At 44.3% G+C, this 26,660-nt stretch overlaps 2 protein-coding genes across 2 annotated transcripts in view; one reads left to right on the top strand and one right to left on the bottom strand.

Moving 5' to 3' along the window:
* Nucleotides 1-4,547: 4,547 nt before the first annotated feature.
* Nucleotides 4,548-12,026, top strand: T265_08653 (hypothetical protein; the record flags this gene model as incomplete). Its single annotated transcript, XM_009174519.1, has 6 exons — nt 4,548-4,587; nt 4,619-4,786; nt 4,829-5,196; nt 5,239-5,372; nt 8,669-8,929; nt 11,466-12,026. 6 exons carry the CDS (start codon nt 4,548-4,550, stop codon nt 11,533-11,535), a joined length of 1,041 nt encoding a protein of 346 aa, XP_009172783.1.
* A 1,718-nt stretch (nt 12,027-13,744) lies between these two features.
* T265_08652 (hypothetical protein) overlaps nt 13,745-26,660 on the bottom strand; it is a gene marked incomplete at both ends in the record, with an annotated part of 62,314 nt that continues 49,398 nt past the window's right edge. The window contains 9 exons of the mRNA XM_009174518.1: nt 13,745-14,425; nt 15,309-15,659; nt 18,727-19,158; nt 19,241-19,710; nt 22,155-22,274; nt 23,167-23,496; nt 24,030-24,113; nt 24,437-24,499; nt 24,599-24,671. Coding sequence (XP_009172782.1) covers nt 14,336-14,425; nt 15,309-15,659; nt 18,727-19,158; nt 19,241-19,710; nt 22,155-22,274; nt 23,167-23,496; nt 24,030-24,113; nt 24,437-24,499; nt 24,599-24,671 — 2,013 coding nt within the window. The remainder of the gene's footprint in view (nt 14,426-15,308; nt 15,660-18,726; nt 19,159-19,240; nt 19,711-22,154; nt 22,275-23,166; nt 23,497-24,029; nt 24,114-24,436; nt 24,500-24,598; nt 24,672-26,660) is intronic.

Below are 26,660 nucleotides of genomic sequence, written 5' to 3'. Positions count from 1 at the left end.
GATCACACTGCATAGGTTGCGCTGACTTGTGTCCACTTGCTGCGCATGTCAGTCGACCGACTTTCTCGAAGGGCTCTTTCTGTCCAACCATGTGAAGGTTGGAAGAGAGCCAAAGGCGGTCAAACAATGACTTGGCAGCGAAGTGTGAAAGCATTTACCAGCAAACTCAGCTCCACTGTTTACCGCCGTCTTCCTGGTTGGGGACCCCGTGACAGCCCACATCAATGGCTAGGGACGTCATCAGACATGGTCCAGTCGCGCCCTCAGTGGCGCTCGTGCATCAAAGCTATTGCCTTCCCAACCCCCCACTTGACAGACCATGATAGTGGTTGGATTTATGCACCAACTTACCAGCTCGCGCGTGAAATGCGCAGCTACCTACCCACCCCCCCCAAATCCTCGGTGAACGAAACTGCGGCAGCTACAACCAGTGTACGACGAGTACGCGGTTGTTACAGCTGACAATGATGATGCATTGTTCAAGGGTATAGTCCTCATGTGGACTGTATGCTTGCATCCGGGAAAGGAGGATGTCCCACAAAACTGACGAAAATCAGTGATAGTTCCTATTTTTCCAAAAGGGCCCCGTAACCATGATTACCTGTAGTGGGGTGCTCACAAGGTAGGTCAGCTTCTCTTCAGTGAGACTCCTGGAGTCACTTCACCTCCGCCGCTTTATGGTGGCCTGTGAAGCATTTAGTTGGGAATAGCTGGCGGAGTTGCGGTCTGGTATGGGCTAGTTTGACCAAATCATTGCTCCTGGTACTGCAACAATTACGTACGTAGAAACGGCCCACAATTTTAGCATTCCTGGAATTTCCAGAATTTGCGTTTGTATTGCGCATGCCCACTCATCATTTGCCGTAGCGGGTGCTGTTTTTCGTGCTCAGTTCATAGTAGTGCAAGTGAGCTGCATGAAACTGGCTGCGAAAAGTCTTGGTACTGTTTTTGACTCGACTTCCAGGATGATGCCAGCATGATTTCCTTTGCCTAATTGATACGTTGCTGTTCTCTTCACTTTCTATCCAGATCGCCTGAATGAGTATTCGAAGGTGTGGGCACCTCGGAATGATTGTGTTGGACTAGCGCCAAGTCCCCTGCCCATCCATTTTTATTTTCTCATAGGGCTTTCAGGTAAATAAAGGTTGTACAGCAGTAAAGCATCAGTGTTGAACACTGATCTTATGCTGTCGATAATGGTTATGACGGCGATGACTGCAGCTTCAACTGGATGATATCTCCTATCTCAATAACCGTATGAACCCTTACCTCTTAGGATGTGACTGGCGAGCTCCAACTTTCGGAGTGACCCCTCAGTGCGGTTTATACCTCAACAACTGCAGGTGGATTGTGGATAGTCCATTTAACCATGAGTGTGTGCTGCCGCCGCAAATCCTGCTGCTGTAATCTTTCATCTGTAACACCCTTTCAGTGCATGGCCGCCATGACACCCGAAGGAATCACGAGGGCTGGGATACTGCCAGGTTGCCTAGACAGGGAAAGTCAAGAGGCAGAGGTCGGGTTCGAACCATGCACCTTGCAGTCAATAAATTAGCGCTGTAACCACTTGAACTATCTCGCCCTCTGCTGCTGACAAGCGAAGTGGTCGACTCAACAAGGTGGACAAAGTCGACAGTGACCTGAATTCCGGCCATCATCCTCTTCTCGTTAGCTCGAATGCCTTACACAGTATGAGAAAATGTGCAATTGTATTCGACAAACGTGCAGAAGACTCTCGGGAGCTGGACCAACCGCTTTCGTTAGGGCCAAACAAAATGAACGTGCCAATTCCACGCAGTATTCTCTTTCAGAAAACAATCAATTAGGAGAACTGCTATTAGCATGGAGGACGACTGGATTGAAGCCAATGCACAAAAAAACGGATCTAGCACAGCCCAGCGAATCACATACCAACGAGTCCCACCCCGGATGTTCATTGATGGACTAGTTCTAAGCCAACTCTTCCACCTTTTACCACAATGAATTTTTATGATTTTATGACAGTGAGCAATAGTGTTTATAACTTGTTGTTGCTAGTAGTTCTGACAGAATTCGTGAGCAAATAGCTGGTAGATACTCGATAGACATTCATTCCAAAAATAATGATGTGGAGAGCAGTGTAGTTTCCGAGAAAAGAATTCGTCAGTATCAACAGCAACGCACCATTACTGGAAAGTTGCGCCTAACTGTCACGCAACCATAGAGGTAGAAGACTAATGAAAACTGAAAAGGTGGTGTAGAGACATTACCTAATCCTCATATCCCTAGGAAAAGCAGCCAAGCCGAAGCTTCATTCACCTTTCAAGACCAGCAACTTTCTCGGGTAAGATGCCACTAACGTTATTGAGTCAACATCGCTTAACACATGAGGATAGACACTTGCAATCGTGAATCCGGACAAGAAGTGACTCCAGGCTCACCAATGGGGTTGGCTTTGTGCTACATCCTTGAGAGTTTGTAACCTTACTCAAGGAGAATCACGTAGATCTGTAGCGCCTCTCATTTGCCTAAGTAACTTCTGACCCATTTCTCTAAGTGCACTTGCAATTTTCCACTCCTTCTTTAAGCCGCTATCGCCTATATCACGCACCATGCCTACGGCCTTGACCCACATCAGGTCAAGCTGTTTGGTTTCTGCCACTATCAAGCCGGAATGGCTATGTCCGCACATGTCCGCATCGCACACAAATACGCATGCATCTCGACGAAACACATACTCACACACATGACAGGTAGCAGCCGTACTCGACAGGTCCACGGACAATCACAGACTGCGTGTAAAAGTCATACTGCAGAGCGAACACGTCCCGCCTCCGGACCTTCATTTAGTAACTCTTATCAGTTATGCTCAAACGATAAGTCACCTTTTGACTTATTCTATTTTGTGCATCAAAATTTTTTTTGCATTATATTTGTATTATACATGGTGCACCCCATCTTGCGCAGCATAGACTCTTATTAGGGCATACTATCTCCTCATTCTTTGATCATGTATAATCAGAGCACTAATAGGATCCCACAGCGCTTGAACTGAAGGTAACCACATTTCGCATTGCCACGTCATGGTCTATCTTCTGGAAACCTTTCTTCAGCAAGGGTTTGAGGTGGAAGACGGCTTTCTTTGATAGACGGTGGCCCGGCACACGTGATACATGCCTCATCACTGTAAGCTTACGCACCTTGTCTGCAGCTCAGGTGATTCCGACTCATTACTAGTGTGGCTGCGGATACTACTGATGAAACATGCGAGTAGCCTGTGTTTTTTCTCGAAACATCGCCCTACCTCCAATGGAAGGTGAAGCTTTTTATGGAACTTGATGAACCGCTTTGCAGCGTTTTTCATCTACAATTGCGTGATAGTCAATGAGTATTCATGGAAGTCTAAGACGACGCGTGAGAATGTTAAGATTACGCGCAGATGAGACGTTTACTTTCTTGTCTAATGGTTTGTAACTGCTTATTTGATGTTTGCTAACGAATGACTCCGCCGGAATGGCTCTCCTTTCACCAGTACTTGCTTGTACATCGTTTCGGTATGTACGTGCGTCAGTCAATTAACAATTGCTATATGACGGAGACGTCGTTAACCAAGTATTTGAAGACACTTGAGATCTTCAATTCGGTAAGGTCATTTCACATCCATACGTTAGTACCGCTTTCACGGTGGTCTTGTAGACGTGGTTCTTAAGCCTCTTTGTTTTTCTTTGGACGCTAAAGGTGATGCAACTTGGGAATAGTACGCATGCCTAGATGGTGCTCGATAGCCCCCATTTTTCAAGCTGCAGTCAGGGATTATGCGGCTGCTTAGAACTGAAGCTTCAGTCAGGTAAATGTGGGTGGAAAATACTGAAGTGAAACTGCACTTTGGAGGTGGAAACTGCATACTGAAACACAGGGCCACTTCTGATATTCTATATAAAGTTCGTGCGGGCACATGGTCTTCATGTGGCAAAAAACACCCCGGCATAATGCTCTTCTAATGATGTTTTTTCTGTCAACGCCCGGATTTACAATATTTACGATACTGCGCTCTAGTAAAGATAAGTGGGGAGAGGGGACAGTCCCGGGGGAAGGCAACATCTCTGCTTCCATAAATATAGACATGCCGGTCGCCTGGAGGAAAGGCCTTACTGCCTTTACACTCCTATCGCAGAGGACAGTAAGACTTTACCTCCAGACCGCCTCGTAATACGATTACTCGCAGTACGGGGACTCGCTGTTCTTCGTCAGGCTGCTCCCGTTGGCCCTCCTAGCATTGCTGAACCTTTATGAACTGAATTCCAGTCAGTATAGCCCACTGGGTCATTGTGCACAGAAGCCCGACCACCACGACAAGGTGACGGCTTTGAGTCGGGACTGTTTTTCAGTTTCTAAGCCATTCATTCCCACAGGAACCAACCGCTTTTTATTGGTTAATGTTCGTATAACGCCTATACTATTTTATTTATGTTCAGAAACATTACTACGAAGTTTGGAGTGCGACCATTCCTCCTATGTTAACTACCTGGAGGTTCGGTGCACATTAGGAAATTCAACTAGAAGACTCAATGGTCATTAACTTTCTACATGATTTAAAATCCTACTTGGGTAAGGTGTTCTATGTTGACTATCTTAAAAGAAACGAAGGTTGCCGTATGCGACATTTTTGTGGAAACGCCAAAGGCAGTTGATGAAGGTTCTCTCATTGAGTGGGAACGAACGAATGACTGTCAGTTGCCGGACGAGCTGCGGAACTTCTACTTGACGACAAATGGCCTCTCACTAATCTGGTACAGTAAACATTCTGGTAAGGTGTGTAGAGAATAACGTGAATTTCTTCCCACTCTAGATGTTAAGGTTCTCATCGGCCGTATACAGATAAATGGAATTTCGGCACTCAGAGAAGCATCTTTTGCCTTTAAGTCTGACATGGATTTTGCACAGGAGATGGATGTCGACTTATTTGTTGAGATTCTTATGAGATTCTCACAAGGGTCACTAAAGAAAAAGATGTTCATTTTGGAACAGTGTCCCAGTTCCTGCGTTGTTCTCGTACTGAATTCACGCTGCTCGGAAATATACTATATTGATCGTGATGCCTCATTTCATCGACTGTGTGATACGCTTTCGCAATACATCCGGTTGGCTGCTGTCCACCTAGGCATCATCGGATGGCAAACATGCTACACATTGTCTGGACCGCGACCAGAATTCCTGGTAAGCACCTGTCCCATATTAACGTTTGAATTTGTATAGCAGTACGCGGCACTCTACACTCCAGAAAGATTGTCTTTAAACGCCAGAGGAGCCCGTTATTGGCTTGAGAATGATGCAAGGTTTTATCCACACTCAGTTTTGCATTCCAAGAATTTAAAGTCAATCGAGGTTTGCTCGTAAGTTTTTTTGTAGCTATTAAGTCGTTTTGTATGCACAACTTGACTTGCATCTGCCCAACGAAACCTTTATCTAGCAGTAATGTAGTCACTTTCTTCAACTTGAGAAATGTTCAACACATTTTCTTAGCTGCATTATTGTTTTAGGAAATGAAAAGATTGTTGTGGTCATCGAAATAAGAGTGGTTCTCGAATACCATCTTTTCATGATTTTGGGAAATGCTGTTCAGAAGGGCCCATGGAAATCAGTCATATTATGAAGTCTGCGGGCCTCCTCAACAAAACCAACCGAAACACTGCTTAGAGGGAGGATTAGTTCTGCAATATCGCGAATCAAGTCAAACCATCCAAACATGTCGCTTTCTCGTTGCCTGCAAGCTGAAGGAGGTATGGTAGTTGATAAGTTGTTCGGCCCAGCGTGATAACGGTACCTTGTCCAGCGCGGTTAAGAATAGTACATCTTGCGAAGAATCCAACGCAGTTACAACTATGTCAGGTGCACCGGGCGGTGGTAGGACTGGAAGATGTGTAACTTGCCTTTTGTTCACATAACTGGTGGGCTAACCGTTGTCAGGTGACTTTTCAGGCGTTGGCCCTGAGCAGACTCTTAACGTTGAGATGTAGAGTCAGTCGCTAGGACGCAATGCTGACACTTTTCCATCACCTAATTGGTGCGAGGTGGGGTGTCTGAAAATCTCTGGTGTGATTAACTGGGGCTCGTCCTTAGCCCTCACAACGCTGCTGAAATTTATGGTTTCACCATAAATTAAACCATCCAGTTGTCCTACATAATTTTTTTATTTCCCGACTTCATCTCTCAATCTGTTAACCCTAAAAATACAGACAAATATGTCGTATTCACACAAAACAACCAATCCCACACAACAGCACCTGGGTTAACTGAACTCGCTTTTGCTATAAAATGAGTTTTATAAATAAAACTCATTTTCAGGTTCCATCAGTAAGCCTTGATGGCTTACTTCGTATCTTTAGGGTCCCTGCTGACCCTGAGGCCCGTGTCGGAGTCACCGAAGTACAGCTGCCGGAAGCTAGCTTTCTAACTCGATAACTGTGAACCGCAGGTCATTAGCATTGAGGATGACGCTAGCCAGAGGTGTGTACTTTTTCATGATATCCTTGTATAAGCCAACAAACAGATGAAGCGAATCTGTTGAAGGCTACTTGTTGTGAACCGTCGAAACTTTCTAGACCGTTTAGTGGTACGAATTTTTCAAGTGCTTTTACCGACCTGTGATAAAAATTGACAGTGTAATAGCAATGTCGACGTTTCCAGTGCATCTGTGGGGTAAATCACTCGTGATCTGTTTATTATGAAACCCGAATTTAGTACATTTATGCATGCTGTGAATTCCTGGCAACCTTGCATTCCGTTTCCAAAACAGGACGAAAAAGGATCATTGGTGTGGCCAAAGGTCTGAACCACCCAACTACTGGTTGGATGTCCTCATCAAAGTGGCCGAATCACAGTTGATTGATACTTCTGTGTACATCAAACTGTCCGAATAGTCCAATAACAATGATCGTGGCTTATCGTCTTACAACATGAGTTCGGTTCGTCATGAACACCTTGAAATTCTGCAGACACCCATCTCGGTGCTGTGCACGCTTGTTCTGTTAAAGATAAAACGCGGCAGATATTCACTTTTTAGTAAAATCCTTGTCGTTCCATTCCAGACATCTGAGTGCGTTTCTTTTATTGTTTTCCTTTTCGGTCATCAGAGGCTGTTGGTCCAGATCCACCGTACCCATGTCCACGACAGTAAAAGTTCGCTACATTTATGAGGGATAAGCTTTTTCCCACTAGCCTTTTGTTGGATTACTGGACTACAACCGCCCCAATATCAGATTATGTCGAACAGATACTTCTGCTGTCACGACTATAGATTAGATCACATTTTGTTTTTTTCCAGGCGTACAATCGTCCTTAAGCCAAGTCACTTACTTTATTCAATCTTCATTCATGTGTATGCCCTTGTTGGAAAAACAGAAGTTCACGAGTTTTTAGAGGAAAGCGGGTCTTCATAGAATCGATTATCATCTCGTTCTTGTCCACGAATGCAAGTTGAATGTACTTTCATGGTCTTTGGGAACTTCGTGAGTCTCTCGAGGAGCTGATATTGCACTGCTTTTGTCAGTTCGAATACTTGAGTCACACTTTCTACGAGCTTATTGCATTTGAGAATCTTCTAGTTATGTCCAGTATTTCTAAGTGGGAGCACAGGGTTTCGATGGTCTCTTGAACTCGTAGAATGATCAACTTGGCAGCTTGTTACGTAACCCCCATTCGTACATGTTCTTGCGCGAAATCAGTCACTCCTTGGAACCGTCATCATCATCATGAACAGCATGACAGCTCTCTGGAATGTCGACAAACAGACAAATACTTATATGAAGGCCGTAGAGGCTCGTCTTTATGGGTTGATCTGGGGAAATAACAGTGAGCTGGGTGGAAAGCAGATAAAACATATTCGAATAATTAATGGATAAGTTACTGAACGAAACTATTAGTATGTAAAAACAAAAGATTGCCAACTACGATTGAACATCTCTAAGGTGGGACAAATTAAAAGACGAAAGATTTTTCACGGCTGAACTCTTAACCAGTTTCTTCTGACTTAACATCCTGGAATGAATATCGGTAGACGCGTCTGACTGCGCCGTAGCCTTGAGAAACACTGGCAGATGGAATTGATGAGCTCTGTTAAACGATTCCTCTGTCACGTGTTTTATGCGGACCGTCTAAGCTTATACTGGTTTTCTTGTTAGAACGTAAGGCTTTCTAGCTACGTGAATGCAGAACGCAACATTAGATGATCACGTCGACGGGTAAGAAACCTGCAATCCCGCGTATCAATCTGACAGTCAGCAGTTGTACTTGGTACAGCTGTGAGGATGTTCAGCTAAATTTCTTCTCGGAGATTTTACTATTAGAGCGAATTCTGAATAATTGGCTTCAGAACACCATGCCGCACATAAATTAAACAGTTTGGTTGACAGTTAACCACACCTGTAAGAGGTGCAAACTGAATTTCGCAGTTTGGTTGACTTTGAAAAAAAACTGTTGTTTGAGACTCACTCTTGTAGGACGGTCTTCCTCATTTCTGCCAATTTAAAACGCCTCACATCAGATGATAACGTTTAGTGTTAGGATTGGCACAGGTTCTGACAGCCCGATTGGAGTAGGTTACAATGGTTGCACTGTATGATCTAGAAAGGTGAACCAAGTTAATTTAATTTGTGTTTGTTTCAATCGACCAATTCGACCCTGTCAATAGTTGTTTTGTCGTAAACTCATTACTGCCTTGTGGCCTGAAACAAACCGAGTTTATCATATTTTTCGTGGTAACTGGGCGCGGCGTAACTCAATTGTACCCTTCTGTGGAGGTTACTCTTGAACTGCACTTTATCTTTATTCGTATACTTAAGTTACACGTCTTACACAATAGCCTAACTTGGGTACTGTTTCTTGGTAGCTCTGAACGGTCCGCACAAGTACCTAGAAGTAACGCCCATGGTACGTCTACTAACAGAGTAAGGTAAGTTAACATATTTTGACAAGTTTTGAAAACGGTGTTAGGCTCACAGATCTCTTGCTAGTCATAAGTTTCGTTACATAACTGGCAGTCCAGAAAGTGGTTGTGTTTATGATATCTGTACGCACCAGTAAATCTGGTCAGCTCTGTGGCCCGTATCAGGAGTAATTCGTGATTACAGATAGTGGGTACGACTGAGATATGTTATTTCCACATGATTTTGTCGGATGAGGAGGCCTCGAAAGCCAGAGCGACATGTTTATACTCACAAACGTGAGTTGACGGCGAATAATCAACTGCTTTAGGAAGATAGCCAGAGGTGCACCGATTTCCTTACTTTACAGGTTATCCACGACCAAACTGAACGATTCACATTCACTTGTTTATCCATAACCGTTCGCTTGATCAGATCCTTCAAAGACATAAACCATTTTAGGTTACCTAAGTAATTTTGCTCTACGATTTGGCATGCGCTTCACACACCTGCAAAGTGTGAAGTGCTGTTACAAGACTCCGTACATCCAGACGAGCCAATCGGTGTGGTAGACGAATTTATTTACCTGGGTGGTTGTAGGAGTTCCGGTGAACTTCTCGAATCTGAAGGGCCAGGGCAGCTTTTGCTAACTTCCGACACCTTTGCCGCTGAAGTGACGTCAGTTTATCTGTCAATGAGCTTACGATGCAGTAGCAATATCCTTAACGTTTTATGGACCAGAAACGTTACCGCTTCGCGCAGAGGACATGTGAAGGCTGCCACTGTTTTACCATCGATGTCTCTGAGGCATTGGTCGGGTTTGGTGGGGACATCGGATTGGCAATGCTGAGGTGTGACAGATTGCTTTTGGAAGAAGAGACTCCCGTGATAGTTGGATTACTCATGCTTCATAGGTTACGTTAGTTTGGGCGTGTACTCTGAATGACAGAAGACAGTCTGCCTCGCAGAACCCTTTTCGCCTGGCCCTGTACTAACCAAGAAGCGACTGAGAGTTTGACAGTGTATGACCTGGGAACGAAGCATGAAGGCATTAACTAGTAAACTGAGTCGGATGGACAATGGCTGTCTCACCCAATGGGGATCCTTGAACTCAATTCACTAATGGTTAAGCAACCGGTAGAAATGGCCCAATTGTGAAGTCAGTGGTGCTCGTCCATCAAAGCAATCGCCTTGAATGCATGGCTACCCAGTTCTCAAACTAACCGAGCATGCCATCACTTCCAACAATTGGTTTTATTTCCCATACTCTCCCACTCTGCGGTGATCTAAACTATATCAAAACTATGCCCGCTTTATCCACTGTACCCATGGTACATGGTATGTAGCGGACAACTTGATTTTTGATTCATTGGGTGGTAAGGATTACATAAAAATGTTATCTTCACGTTATCTCCCTGATTCAGGATTCTTGACGTGGTTGCCTTGACATTTTGTACTTTGCTTGCCCATCTTGTCGACCAACTCACTTGTGACCAAATGACTGATTGGTTGTTTGAGTATGCCTATTTTGTCACTCGGCTTAGTATTAGCTAGTCGAATGACACAATCACATAAACTAGCCAGATGATAAGTCGCTTAGAGATGCATCGATTTCGATGCTGGCTTACTGGATCCTTCTATCATTTACGTTGAGTCGGTTGATTAACTTTATTCGTTTGGTCATGTTTGTTGGGCCATGTCGCTCGGTTCAAACTAATGAATGTCCAATTCGTTCCAACACTCCTGCGTGAAAATATTACTTCTCCTGTAACATTACCTGTTTTGGTATTTTATTCGTGACGGGATTGAACTTTACCAGAATCGCTACGCAGTTTTTGGACGTAAGCGTAGTAAGAAGCTGAGAAATGAACAACTTATCGGCTGACAAACACGGAATTCATGCACCCCGTGACAAATTTATATTTGGTAACTTGGCGGCCGGTTCAAACACTTGCGGAGAGAAACCCGCTGCAGATTGATCTCGACTGTTCCTGTCAATAAATCAGTGGTGATGATCAGAAGTGGTTAGCGAAATACACTTATTTACAAACAAATTTGGTTTCTCGAGAGACTAACTTGTAACCCAACTGAATCTCTCGTTTGTGATGTTTTTAAGCAACTGAAAATGTTGCACCAGGCCGCCTCATGTTTCAATTTTTACGATATTCGAGATATTGAGATAGGTGTATAGGCGTGATACACTACTCGTCATAAACGATTGATTCAGCTGGATCACAAATGAGTCCCCCGGAAAACCAAATTTGTTTGCAAATGAGGGTATTGCGCTAATTTCGTACAATTTGGTCTCAAGTAGAACTCGGGTACTGCGCCTACCTCTAGAGCCCCAATAAGGGCGAAATCGGTCGTGGGCTTTCGAAGACTTTTCAGCAACCTTATGGTCAGAATTGGTTGTTTTCAGACTACCGCAGTTGATTGTGATGGAAAGTCATCAAGCGCGTGACAGTTTGCAAAAGATCGTTGTTTTCCTCTGATTCGTATTTGCTTTCCTGGTCGCGTATCGTAAACGAGTGATTACATTCTTATCGTGCTGTTTTTGTTTCGCAGATCAGTTGAGTCTGCTCACGCAAAACGTTCGGCCGACCAGAGCTTTCCTATGAGGAAGTCAAAAGTTTAATCTCGGCTGTCTTTCGCAATTCGAATTCCGTTGTTCTTCAGTGTTTTCCCGTTCCAGAGATATGTTTATTCTTCCAGATAAAACGAATTGAAGAAGACGTCTTTCTCTGTTACAATGGCGTGGAAAGTTTGGCTTGGCTAATTTTGATGATATTCCGCACCAAATTAACGCTTTATTCCTAAATGAACTGCCATGGAATTACCTCTATGAACATTGTGAAGCACAATCCAGCTTTGCGTTGAAACTTTAGTGTCCAGACAGAGGGTAAAGTCAGTTGCGAAAAACCAATTCGCTGCGCGGGATAATTGAAACGGCAATAGAAGTTTTCTCGCCAATTTGCTCCACGAACGTAGTCTGGCGCATTTTACGGTGGACCGGAATCGAGGTGCCGCTGCTAGCAAACTATACGGCACAACTGGAAAAATCAATTACCGATCCGAATTACCTTTGTTGGCAAGCAGTGACGTTACTTGTGCTGGTACATATTGTACGTAACGGTGGTGCTACTGATCGGGAGGCACGCGAGTAGTATGTGTTGTTCGTAGAGTTTCGTTTTGCGTCGATTGAAAAAGGGAATTCCGTTGCGGAATTCGCGGGGCCACTTTGTAACATTTGCCTGGATTTGACCGACGAATGATTGGAGTCAATGAATCTCCAGGAAAGTTCAAGAAGACTCGTTCGGGAGAAGATCTGTGTCCAGTTTTTGTAACTAAGATGCAGATTAGAGTTTTCCTTCCCTGTTCAATGGTCTGTAACCGGTCAGTTGGCATTTCCGAATAAACAACTCCGCAGCGAAGGCCTTCCTTTCACCGGTAGCAGTGTTTCGGATATAGGTGGCTGCACTAAGACAGGCTAACTTCTGCATACACTGACGAACTAAACGATCGACGGTTAGTGTTTGATGATTTATACCAAAGTAGCCGACCTAGACTCACCGCGCACAATGCATTCGACCACACCTCGGACTCTGTGACTTCCATATTTCCTGTTTCTGTTTTAACTGGCGGAACCATAATCCGCGGGGAAGATGACGACAGTTCTACCCTGTGCTGCGTACACTCAGTTCTGAACCTGAAGCAGACAAAATACCTACGACCAGTACATACACCTGAACAGTTGTCGAGTAGAACGACATTTTGAACTTATCTAATTCTCTAGCCTTGGTTACTGGACGAGATCACCACTTCTCTTGCATGTTTGCCACACTATCCTGCAAGCAGATACAAATGCTTATTGGAAAACAGCCTGATGACTAGTGTGCAGACATGTGTGGACTGGCCAAAAGTAATGGATAATCAGGAATTAAATGGTCCGCGCAATACAGAAAGTATGCAAAGATACTACACATTTCCGGCGTCTAAAACAGAATGCCGCGTACTCTAAAATATGCTAATTTTTGCACCACGTTTGTAGTGACTTCATTACGGCTTCGCAACACTTCAGTACGGAGGAGTTACACAAATAAGACAACGAAGTTGATCGTGAAATCAGTGAGTTTAGTTCAACCATAAAATATATACCAAAGTTAGGCTGGTTCCAGCTGTCATAGTTTAGGTCACCGGAAAACAGATAATTATTACAGGCGATTGCATAATCAGTCAGTTGGTGTTGAATCAGCCTAGCTGTTTGAATAGACGAGAAACTGAAGCCATGCCTTGAAGGCGACAGCTTTGACGCACGGGCATGGAGCTGTTTGGTTGAACTATGTTTGCCAATGTGCGGACCTTAGGACCGACCTTTCTTAAGCCGATAAGGTCCGCAGAAACATGCAAGGACAATTATTATCAGGTAACCCAGACCCACGTACAAGTTGGCCACCTGCTTGAGCAACAGCCTGCGTGCCTTATCCATCTCCATCCTTTGGCACAACCAAAGGGTTAGTTTTCTTGCAGCGAGAACTAATAGGAAATGATGGCAATGAAGAGTTACTGATACTCTAGGAAGGAAAAAAGTACACACGGGAATCGATGTGAGAGTGGCACTTTTCTGAAGCCCAGTAGCGAATCGTTGACCTAAAGACCTGGGAATTTCTTACAAGTAGGGAGAATTCACAGCACGGTTTGTAGGATTACGTAGTTTCGAATAACGTGTCCTAGTTACATTTATATACTCTAAAGCGAATGACTTGAAGGACCAACCCTGGGCTGTGTTCAGACTAAGGAATTAGGCTGCTCCGGAATTGTCGGGGAGCAAAAGGTGGCGAAATTGGGCGAGATAAAGTTAGGATATGTATGAGGTTCCGTTCTAAAATACAACCCAACATAATTGCCTAGTGAGGAAACTACAAGGGGCTCTACGGAAGTCTCGAAGTAATGGGTAGCTAAGAAACAGCAATGAACTACGGTGATAAAATGCATGAATCAATGGGGTCAGTGTGGAAGAAAATCTGCTAGAAGAACTGGACAAAAAAGGAAACAAGGAATAAAACATAGAAACGAATGTACAACGAAAGCGGGTTTTTTACCTAATTCCCATTTCCACGGTAGAATTATAGGTGGGGTTCAAAATTGGTGCTGGACAGGTTGCTGAGATAGTCGTTTGTCAAAAGAAAAAACAATATCACTCTGCACAAAGGATTTTAGAAACGGTACTACGCCAGAAGGCAGTATGGAGAAGAGATATAGAATGTCATATAAAGATATCTGGTATATACGAGAAAGAACCGTAGCATGTGCATATGCAATGCAAACGACTTCAAGATGTACAAGCGTTCCTTCGGGACAGATTGGAAACTAGTCGTTTGGCAATGGCAGAACAGCACCGGACATAATGAGCGTGGTTTCCTTTATCTGGATTGCGGTCATTCAAAGGAAATCTGTGTAGAAGGGTCCTTATCAATCGGGGGGATGTCGCTCAGGCTTGTTGGTTGGGTATCAGGTTGTGATTGTAGCTGTTGTAAAAAAAGAATCGTAGCTAGAAGAATCAATGATACGACGAGCAAAGTTGGGTACAAAAAGTGTGTACAAAAATATCTGCTTACATACAGAATAAAGTTTTAACAGGAATTGTGGTGCGAACGCAGTTCCTGTCTAGTTCATTAATCGGAACATTGTGAGCGATGATTACGGTGATGCTCTATAAGCATGTAAGACAAAGAAAGATTATGAAACTTCCTGATGGTCTCCAGATCTTCCTTACAGAACAGAGCGTTGGGTACCACACTTTTTAGTTCATATTACGTGTTATGTTAGGTGGAGAGATCAATAGACTATCTTTTCCTTGGTATCAGGGCCAAAGGCACTAAATCATTATGTGCCACTACAAACAGTTTATTTTCACCATTCATGTAGCTACTCCAGCAAAGGAAAAATACCGGAAGGAATGGACTGAGCGGTCTTATGTAATAGTGACATTAACAAGGTCGAAGAATTAGTGCATACATATCCTTACATGTACGTTACCTCACAAACAGTAAATGACCATCTGAATGAGAGACCGTTGTTTGATCAAATAACAGAAGCTTTAACACGATCGCTCGAGACGGATGGAAAGCGTGACGGCACAAATAGTCAGATAAAACAGCGAAACCGGAACAGACACTTATCGCTAATAGATGAAGTGAAAAACTTTGTCCCGGTATGACAGAAACACACTCCGGTTGCTTGAGATCGAAGAACCCGCAGAACTCGACTGTTTTTCATCCGAAATTATTGTGCGCATTAGTATTCGATAAAAGCCTAACTTTTCCTTGAATGATAATGTATAGTTGCACACAAGCCGAGATCGCGGGTGTGCAACAGGAAAATCTACAGGAAAAATGACAAAACACCTACTTGCGAAAACAGTGTCATCATAGTGTCTTCGATGCTGGAAGAAGCGCACAAATTGAGGGAAGGTAGGGATTCGAAACTGGGACGATCAGCGCCATCACAAGGCCGATCTGTGAAAGCGAGCGGATTTCGGAGGTGAGATTCAGGACTTCGCGTAGACGACGGGGGAGTAATTGGTCTGGCGTCTGTGTCACCGAGGTCAAATGGAAAGTTGTGCAATGGAGGTCGCAAATTTAAGGGGCGTATGCGTAAGCATTGGTGGGAAAATTTAAGTGGTCGTTTCGGGGCGATGGAGTCACAGTTGTGCGTCTCATGTTTTTCCATGCTCGTCCGAGTGGCTGATCGAATGGGTAGCTAAAGTGAAGGAACGAGGACATACTAACGAATGATGTGTTTAATCGTGATTAGGCGTGATGTGATACAAAGTGCTTGAAGCATTGTGGGTCCGTAGGCGGGACTGGTTAAAACGTCATATAACACGTATAGATAAAACTAGATCAGGGCATGCTATACTACGCTCAATATAGCAGCTAACCAGTCAACACAGCATGCTAGTCTTGGACGAAAGTGTACCACAGCTGTTAAACGCAAGCATACAGGGGATCGCATGCGAGGGGATGGCGTGATTCACAGGGTTAATGGGATGAAAAAAAGAAGCTATCAGTGTTAAACCTAGACAGGATAAGGATATCAGGGGGTGAAATGTGGTCAAACTTACTTGCGGTGGTCGCGTTCGACTGAAAGGTGAGGAACAACTAGCACGTTGAACACAAAGCGTTTGAGATACACGCACCCAACACATTAGCAGAAAAATGGGATATCGAAGATTTTACTGATAGACTAACAACTCGACAATGTAGGTTATCGCACTTAGAGTTGCAACAGCGAAAACGTTTGCTAGGGAAGAACATCGAGGTCAAGGGACTCCAATGGCAGGCATTGTGGTTCATTTTCTAGGAGACCGGGTTCACACGCACCCGTTTATACCAAACAATTCATTATTCTGAAATACTGTGAAGCACTTAAAAAGTATGCTATCTCTGTTTGACATGGTTCGTATTAGGAAAGTAGGCGCGTGATTAGTTTCGACGGAGACACAGTTCTTAGTTGTACTGTAATAAAAATACATTCTCTCAGTGCCTAGCTGCCATGCCACCCGAATGAAGCACGAGGGCTGGGATACTGCCAAGATGCCTAAACCTAGACGGGGGGAGTCGAGAGGCAGAGGTCAGGTCCGAACCACGGACACTGCAGTCAGTAAATTCGCGCTCTAACCACTTGAGCCATCTGGCACTGTGGAAAAAAGGTTTTGATTAACAGCGTCATCTTATGTTGAGTTAGACAACAAGAAATAGGCGAGGAACCGCGAACAAGCTAGTAAATGTACGAATGACATTCAATTAGCCCAAGTTAGCTAGCCACCGGCATCTTGTCAAGATTAAATGAAGGACGATAGCAGTTAGTGGATAAAATATACGTTGTGAAGTTCAGCATCATTGGGGAGTCGAAAACAACATTGTAGCCACAAAAGAAAAAAACGCACAAAACAACCATGTAACTATTCTCATAAATGGCTATTTTGAAACCCAGTTGGCAGCTCATAATATCGGCCAAATTCGCAGCCACTGACCATAACAGTAAGAAACGGTAAATAGTCACAAAAACAAGCAAGGTTACCCTTACTGGGTGCTTCCAACACCGGATTATTTATTGCTCATGTGTTACGCTATTCGAAATACGAATACCCCGGTAGTTCAACGAAACGACTGGACAAAATTAGCCATTTACTGGGGAATGCGCATGCTGGGGGAGGAGCCATCTTCTGATTCACAGAAGCCACTACTGTTTCACAAAAGTCCACGAAAGGTCATGAACTGAGATTTTCCAACCATGACAATTACCAGGCGTTTACCACATATTAGCCGGAAAATCTGAAGCACTACCGACGAAATTGAAATATTCAGAATCCCAGTAGGGAGTCTGGTCAACACAGTGAGATCGCTCCGAAGTAGTCAGTACACTTGTAACGGTGATGGGGGAGGCATGCGAGTGGTATGTTTTGTGAATTCGCTTTGGGTCTCTTGAAAAGTGAGATCTACTGCGGAATTTGTGGAGTCGCTATGCTTCGATTTGATCAACAGTCAATGAATATCCAGGAAAGTTCAGAAAGACGCGTTCAAAGAGAATATGGATATTCAGTTTTTGTGAACAAGATTCATATGAGAATTTTGCTTCCCTGTCCAATAGTCTGTAACTGTTCAGTTGGCCTTCTTCCTTTCACACTTAGCTGAAATGTAGGATACACACTGCCGAAGATCTTTCCTCAGAAATAAGTACCACCTAATTGTTGATTTCAAAAGCAGCGGCATCGGAAACGAAAAACTAACGGACGTTTTGAGGTTCTCGATGGCACACTAATTTTCAAACACAAATAACAAAACAGCGACATAGGTTGACGCATTGTGACACAGTTGGAGCTGAGGGAATTAATGTAATGGGCGCTGGCTTCGGCCGAAATTTAACGAGCTGGATGACAAGAAACCAGAAGTATCTTCTACAGTCATAGCCAAGGTCCGTGCCCAGTAGCGCTCATGTTTACGGCTCACTGCATTCCATACAAAGTAACTCTACCATCCCGCAAACAAGAGTAAAATGTGCTTACAACCAGCGCGCCAATATCATTGCATTTGTATGTCGAAGCCACCAAAGTGTAGCCATCATGTGAAACATTCATCCCCGTCAGAGACAGCGACAATGGTGTTGACACATGACTCACCAAAGTTTACCTAATTATATTTCAAGCTTTAAAATGGAAAAAAGGTGAGTGAGAAAAGAAACCTAAATCCGGCCCACCACAAGCATCCTGAGATGCCTGCAAGTCCAAGCGTTCAGTCAGCAAATCTGAAAAGAAACCGACAGCACCAACGCCACTGACATCAATAAGCCGTCATTTCTTGCAGTGTCTGAAGTCGACCACAGGAGGAGACACGGGGACGGCATCCTGGAAGGCGTACCTAATCAAACACACCCAAACTCTTCGTACTCTCTTTCACACCCTTCTTCCAAGTTACATGTTGTCCACATCGCGGTTTGCGCCATTCTGGAGGAGGCATGGAGAATTGAAACATTCATGCCGTGGTAGTCTGAACACGGCTACAGCTGATGGCGATGATGCTTTCAATGCTCCTTGCTGATAAGTTAGTTGTCCAAATCATTCCGCCGTAAAATCACCAGGGATAGAGAAACCTCCTCAGAGCTTGTCCTCTGAGGGAGCCTGTCGGATTAAGTAAGAGCACACGAACACAACCAAAGTATCGGTAGCCAACAAATCACATGTCTGGTAAAGAAGGGAAGATAAGGGAAATAGAGCAATCTCGCTGGAACGAGTAAAGCATTGGTTAATAAAATGGCTGATACTTACATCTTCTTGTTGAGGATTCTGTTGCATCTGAAGAGATCCTGAAGGACGAGAGGAGAAACCGGTCAACATGCTGAGGGGTGGGCTCCGTGTTGTGTTACCTAGGCTACTTTCGCGATTGCGGCTATATCTTTCTTCAATGACTGATTTTAACCTTGCAATGCGGTCAGCCTCAGTTGGTTGAGGTTGTCCAGGAGCTGGACCGAGGTCGATAAACGCTCCACTTGAGTAGGGACCCCAGTGAACTACATGCTGAAAATCCGAAGGACCTGAGATCAGGGATGCAAGTCTGTTGGAAGGAGGGGCATTTTGCGTATAGAAACCAGAGTGACGAGTATTAGGACGGAAACGTGAGAATCTGTCAACAGTGGGAGCTGGCTGTTCCGTACTGACACCATCGCCATCAACCGGTTGAGTTGTGGAGCGGTTGGGTTTCTGAAATGGTAAGAAGTTGGAATACAGTCTGATCTGATGACAAATGAAGGTAAAACAGACAACCAAATGGCAACTGACATACCATCAAAGGAGCATATGGATTCAATCCGATGGACTCTGGTAAATCTAGAAGTTTCGGCTGTGATGCTGAAAGGGTTTCGTGTGGTGGAGAATCGCAGTTCGTTGGGGGCTTGAGATAAACTAGGCGCTGAGCATTTTGGGCGGAACTCGATTCGGAGGGCGGGGAGAGTTTCGAACTGGGCGACGCGTCCGATGTGGCCATGTTCGTGTGTCCGGTGTGTGGTGACGGTGTTACAACTGTCTGAACGAGACAAAGATGTGCATCGGAACTGAGTGGGCGCACTTGACGTCCACAAAGCGACGCAACCCATAATCCAGAGGTGATATTGAATACGACGAGCCCAACTTCAGTGAAGACGTACAGATAGGGCCAGGTGAAAGCAAACGGGCTTGTTGAAATCAATTTAGCTGGCCACATAAGATTGTCGGTGCGAGTGCGCTGACGACTAGTATTCACGTAAATTCCGCAGTCTATAGAGGCACAAAAAGAGTGGAGTGATTCATGATATGAAAATAACGTCTTTCCTTTGTTCGGAGAATGAATTTCACGAACCTGTAGCAAGACAAGTGAGGACAAAAAGTAACCAGTGGAAAATATAGGTTACATACATTCGGCTGACAGTAAGTCGTAGAATGGACGAAGTTACAAGGGCGTGGATGAGGTATTGAAAAAGATGGCATAACTACAGATATCGTTCAGATTGGTTGTGCGAACTGTGACAGGACAGATAGAGAATTCTGAGAAGGAATGAGCTTTTACCGCTACCAACAGGCGTATCCGGTCATACCAAAATATGAGTCTTACTGTCCCCTATGGGAAAACAGGACAGGGGAGTAGTGTTCTTTCTTTGGAAGTATTCACTTTCAAGAGATCTAACACAGACGTACACGTTTGTGTTGAGATATCAACTATGGGCACGGGTATTGCACAAAGATGGTAGATACATACAAAAGAACCACTTGTAGGACGGCCTTTTTCATACGTGGAACCGAAATGCAAACGACAGTGAATGTCTTCACCATTCCAGAAGATTCACATAACTAGGTCAATTAAGTGGATGCTGAACTAAGCACAAACGGGCGACGTTTTAGAACTTTGATTAACAGAACTCACTTACTATCAAATACCTCAAGGGAATATGAGTTAATACTAACCAGAAGCGTTCAGTTTCGCATTTGAGCTTCATGTCGTCGTGGTCTCAGTAACCCTATTCTCCTTATGCACATAAAAGCTTTAACCCTAGTCACCTTGGATCTTCCCTTCCAATTAGAACACCTTTGGGGGATCCAGTTGACATTCCTATTCCATTGTTCAAAAATTCCGTGAACCAATGACACAAGGCTAGCCTGCACGTTCCTATGGGGAACCAGATTGGGTGACACTAGATACAGAACAGTCACCCTGATAAACGCATGGAGAACGCTCTTACCTGAATGCGTACATAAATACACGGGTCGATCGATGATGAAACAGATAGCTACGAACGCACGTTGCTCCGGTCGTCAAGGTAGCCGGTTACTAACCCAACATATTGGGCACATGGTCCGAGATCAAACTACGGCTGGGATGGCAGTAGATTAGCAGAACACAACAGAGGGTAAATGGATGCTGCACAAGAAATGAGCCTATGATCTCAAACAAATCGGGAGACAGCAGAGCTGGATTGCAACATGGAGTCCGTAAGTCTGTACTGTAACACGTGAACATATAAGGTCATCAGGCAAACCTTTACATTGGTCAGACACGGACATGTTCGCCTGTTCAGACGTAATAACTCAGGTACACTCAATGTGCTCTGGTGAAGTAGTGGTTAGATGCTCGTCTTATTCAACTCCAGTACGAATAAGGATATGCAGGGCTAATGACCTGTATCAATAACGGAACCCAGAGTTCAGTGCTTCCTCCTTTTGGTATGGTTTGACCGAATTAGGGCGAAAAGGAATACTGTTCAAACGAGAGTGATACGAATGTGAGTAGACAAAATGGGTGGTTAACTAAGCGTAGTTAGTTGAGAGATTGTACTACCTGCCTTCGAGACCAATTAACAAGTGCACAATTAACAAGTGCACGGGGGTTATCCCTCGGCTTAGGCAATGATCAAAACGTCATCCTTTCTGTGTACGAACACGTTCGCGCAGCTCTGTTCGATCGGATATCTTCAGCAGACGACAGTTCTGAAAGCTGGTTAACGTACATTGAAGCCCAAACGTATTGCTATGTAACCCGCAGGACAGTTGCCTATTAGTTAGTACCACCGATGACCTAAAAATGACAGACAAAGTATCAAAATTGTTCACCTATCGTTCGTTAACCGAATCAAATCAATAGATCAGGTCCTATATCACTAAAAGATAGTCTGTTTGATAAACACACTGTTATAACATAAGTGGTATCTTTGGGCTTTCGTCACTCCTGAGCGGTGTTTACACAGCGGCAGTCACGAATGTACGTTCAATACGCACTGCCTGACAAACAAACAGGCAATGTGCACAATCTCCATTTTCCTGATATTTTGTTAGACACACAATACGCCTAAAAAGAGGTAGAGCTACTGAATCCCACGGGAAGCACTAACCTCTTCGCCCACAGAACTTGTTTCCCCGACTACCCCGGTGACGATTTATGAATACATATACTTAAAAACGAAGGTACTGTCCAAAATAGGAGTCCGGGGATCTCGAAAAGGGAGGACTGAGTGAAAATGTAGGATGAGGAAACAAAGGCTACTTGGTATAGGCACCCAGTCCTGGGCGCTGTTTGACAATTCTAAGGGAACCATAAAACCCACAAGCAGGTTAAATGAACGAAGGGAGACGTACTGTGCATCCATACTACGGAAACTGCGAGCAGCGGAATCAAATTTTCATTATTGTCGCTGCAAGAGCAGTACTGGTGACGGGAAACAGAAACTTACTTTCAAATATCAACAGGAATTCATTATCGTCCACCTGAATCCCCATGTATGCATCAAACGCATTCTGCTGGAAGAAGGCGAAGGTCGGGTCCAAATCCACCAAGTCCGTGCGCAGCAGAGCTAAAGAAAGTGGAACGAGATGAGGTAGTTCGGGTTGGAAAAGCATGTTTTATGGTTGAAAACGTGGATAGTGGTGGGAGAACGAACCGTTCACAAGTAGCTGCACCTGATTATAGGTAATTATGGTCTGTGGCAAAGACGACGGAAAAGAACACCGACAGCTTTAAGGATAGGAGCGATAGTCAGGTAAGTAAACTTCTAGTATGGATAATCCAGTGAGAAGGATACGTAAATGCTACCTGATTCCTACGTTATACCTCTCGAATAGGATAAGTGAAAAAATGGGAAGTACATAAAAGAGGATATAGACCGCGGATTTGTCTATAACCATGTGATTCAGCGGGACTAAGACGACTAAGAAGTGTCGTTTGTGCCAACTACACATCAGGACAGAGTCCACACAATCCTCGTGGGGTTTGGCTCTTAAATGTGGACGTCACAATTGCGAAAATGTTACCCCCGTTCAAGCTGACTGAATTATTCAGGCATTTGACCTCAAAGCCATCATAGATTGGTGAGCTTCCAATAGAATGTGAAGTTAAATGACATCTCAACGGATGCAACTCGATCATTGAATTACAGGCGTTCTCATCTCCTTTCGCTAGACATGCTGAGACGTTCCACGAGTTCCGAGTTATATTGAGATTATAGATGCAGACAGGACAGCTAAATATCTTATGCGACGAAGCCTAAGCTAGCGATTGTCAAAGTCAGGCATGAATGATTGTTTTTTTGTTAGAAAATCATATTTTCCCATCTACTCGTGGCAATAAGGCGACAAAAGTCAACAGTTTATGTGAATTAGACGGTATGTTAGGGTTTATGAAATACGTCGAAAAAAGATAATGGCACTGAAGCACAGATGTTTCCCACTGACGAATCAGGTGATTACCTTGAGCTGGACCTTCAGACCAGATGTGATAGAGGGCAAAGTAGCTTGGACAACCAACACACAACCAATTGCCACCGCGAACAATACTGACTGCCTGCACGTTGTCTGGAAACAGGATTTCTCGAACACGACGATGACGACTGCGAACTCGCGCAATTTCGTACACCCAGACGGATCTACGCCCAGCAGCACAAAGGAGACATACCGTGTTGGATCGGCTCATCCCGCAGACGAATTGAGAACAGGTTTTCGGGTCGGCAACTTTGATCTGTTCAGAACTAATTCCTTCGATGGTTGCCAAAAGTAGTAGTTTAAGACGTCTAGTTTTCTCTAGAAAAGGTTAAACAGCGAAAAAACGAAAATAGCACTTGGATGCAAATCACACACATCAGTAAGACTAGTCGGAATGGAATCACGAGCAAGGAAAAGACATGGAGCAAAACCTGGAAGCCGCGCGAGGTAGAAAAATACTCCTCGAAATGAGCTGTGTTGAAGAAGTAAATTTACTACGTTTCTGCCAGGATAAGCAAGGAAAATTTTTTAGATAAAACAAAAGTATAACACGTTACCATGTATGGAAGCAAGTGAACGTCTTTGCGAAGATGGAGCCATTACAGACGAAGAGAGCTCAGGGACATCGTAACTGCGGATACGGAGATTTCATAGCATGAGGTGCATGTAAAGCCGTATGATAGCATGCTTAGTTGGGACAAGAATATAAGTCAGGGATGATGTTCACTGTCTAGGTTCTTAAAACTATCGAGAAAAACTATGGTTCTATATTTTATTTACATAAAAAGTACTGGTCAATGCGGATTTACAGGAATTAACAAGGTAAAAAGAAGGGATATTACAACACAAACCTTGAATAACAACCACCAGTTGGAGCTCCTCGTTCAAAGCTTCAATTTGAAAGACAGGTTTTTTGTCCCCTCGACGAATGATTGCTGAAAGTGAACAGATTTCTTTCATTATGTATCCACAGGAAGGGTTTCGATGAGGCAAAACTCAAAGAAATAAGAATATAATTTAGTCAATGACCTGCTCAAAAAGAAAATGACTCGCAAATTACCTCCAGATAAGCTCAGAATGTCCTACATGGAGTACATGTGTGTGCATTTAATTGAAGTATCTTCCTTATATCTACTTTAAAAAAACTATTTGCGAAGTATCAGGGGGGAGCGGGCCGCCAAATATCAGGAAGATCGGGTCACGAGAACAGATTTGATGAAAAAAATTAAGGGCACAGGCGAAGACACGATTGACTTACTTCCATGTTTTACGTCCACCACATGTAAGCCCTCGTCCGAGCCAATCAGCACACGGTGTTCATCTAAGGGAAATGTGAGGAAAATGCACGTGCGGTAAGATTCTTCATGGTAGGCTACCGAGTAGGCTCATTCGAATAAAAGCAGGAAGCACTGTGACCTACCGAGAACACAAGCACAGCGAATCTGCTTCAGCAAAAGTGCTGAAGAATCACAAACATCCTGGAGTTGGATGCACTGAAACAAAAATGCAAGAATCGTTAAGTGTGTCCTTGCATAAATAAAGCCAGTTAATATGTGGAGACTGGACCATGCATACTGGATAGCTTACCGATCTCCCTCAAATAACAGTGTAGACCTAGTTTTCCCAATCAACAAACAATGTCACATCATAAATGTACCATGTGGGAGACGGGTTTGACAAACGAACTTTCTCTACTGCATTCTCCGAACTTAGTGATCCTCCAAATGATCGATTCGCTCCAGAAGACACATTACAATAGAAATGCTACATTGGTGGTTTAATCGCACTAGTCGATTGGTAAACCAGTAACAGTACAAACGTTCCTGGTAGACTGTCCCAACCAGCTAGCACTTCTTCACTGGACTCGACTAAGCACAAGATACAAGAAGGCGCAAATCGTAGAAACAGTGAACTTTCAACTACCTACTTACTAACTGCTTCCGCCGACTGACGGTGATGAAGCATTATTTTGTTAAGATTCCCGTCACGAAGAGACTGGACCTTACCGTGGAGTGACGGTTGCGCATCCCAGCTATCTATTGAGACATACTGGGGGTGTCTCTGCGACACTCACAGGGTCTCTCATACCAGATTAGTCAATAACCAGACAAACAATCTCCTGGCCCTCCGGGTTGGAACTTATGGTGCCTTGTTCCGTAGAAACGGTAATGCATTTGCATTTCCCGCCAAACACCTCTGCCTTACGGTTAGGCTTTTGAGCCATAGGCCTTGGTTGGGGACCCTAAATGGCCTCCTGTCTAGGTGTGGGCGCCCTGGTAGTATCCCAGTCCACGTACAACTACGACACTTAGAACTAACAATACTGTCGTGCCACATCGGCCGTCGTGTGGTGTCACTAGCTGGGTCACCGTACTTGGTGTATAGAGTCAGGCGGATAAGCGAAAAAAGGCTACTTTTGACGCCTCCCTCCTTTCTCTTTCACATACTTTTTCTACCCACCCCACCCCATTATTAACTGTTTCTTTGTAGGCCCAGCAATTTGGACTGATGACTCCGTTCGTCATGCATCGGTTTTGCGTGCAGCATCTGCTTGTCACATGGCGTCGACATCCTCAGGTATCTCAAAATAAATTTTCACGCCTCGACACCCACTCTATCTGGCCGCGTTCAATGTTTGCACTTTGAAGCAAGCAAGACAACAAGCTGCTCTTGCACTCACACTGGACTCGCTTGGCATTGACGTATGCTGTGTCTCAGAAACGAGAAATCAAGATGCAAGCACAGTGATTGAGTTGACCGCCCCGTCAGTCTCCACTCGCTTCCGGCTGCGCACCTCTGGTGATCTAGAGGCTGCACCGGCAGGATGTGCGGGGGTTGATGTCATCCTAAGTCACCGGGCGGGAGTATCCTTACTTGACTGGATACCTGTTGATAGTCGCCTCTGTGCGGTTCGTCTGGCAACGTCTGTGAAGGAGTCTCACAAGCGGCAAGTTGATAGATGTCTGTTTATCGTGTCTGCCTATGCCCCAACTGACTGTANATATGAATGCGCAAGTAGGCAGGCTCAGTTCATCTGAGACTCAATTGTGAGGTCGACATGGACTGGACTCGGTACACACGGACAATGGGGAACGATTGCTTCAGCTGTGTGCAGATCGCAGGCTGTTTTTATGCAGTACGAACTTCCGAAGTAGCCGAAGTCGTCTGGCCACATGGTGTACCCCAACGGCGTACCTGCCATATATATATATATATATATATATATATATATATATATATCACGGGGTAAGAAATAATGAACAAAGCGAGCGCAACAACTTTGCTGTGTGACTTCATGCAGCTGAAGTATGTTTTGGGTTTCAGAACAAAAAAAGGAAAAACTTCCGGTGCTGGTTAGCGTTTTCGCGGGAAATACAAACAGTGATTCAGATGACTCGGATATTGACTATCACCACCCGAAGAGCTAACACATTGGAACCACAGGGGTGTTACGCGGTCCTATTTTCCTAGCTGCCGGGTTG

Source organism: Opisthorchis viverrini (assembly GCF_000715545.1).
Source record: "Opisthorchis viverrini unplaced genomic scaffold opera_v5_233, whole genome shotgun sequence".
Lineage (NCBI taxonomy): Eukaryota > Metazoa > Platyhelminthes > Trematoda > Opisthorchiida > Opisthorchiidae > Opisthorchis > Opisthorchis viverrini.
This window is presented reverse-complemented; position numbering and strand designations above follow the sequence as displayed.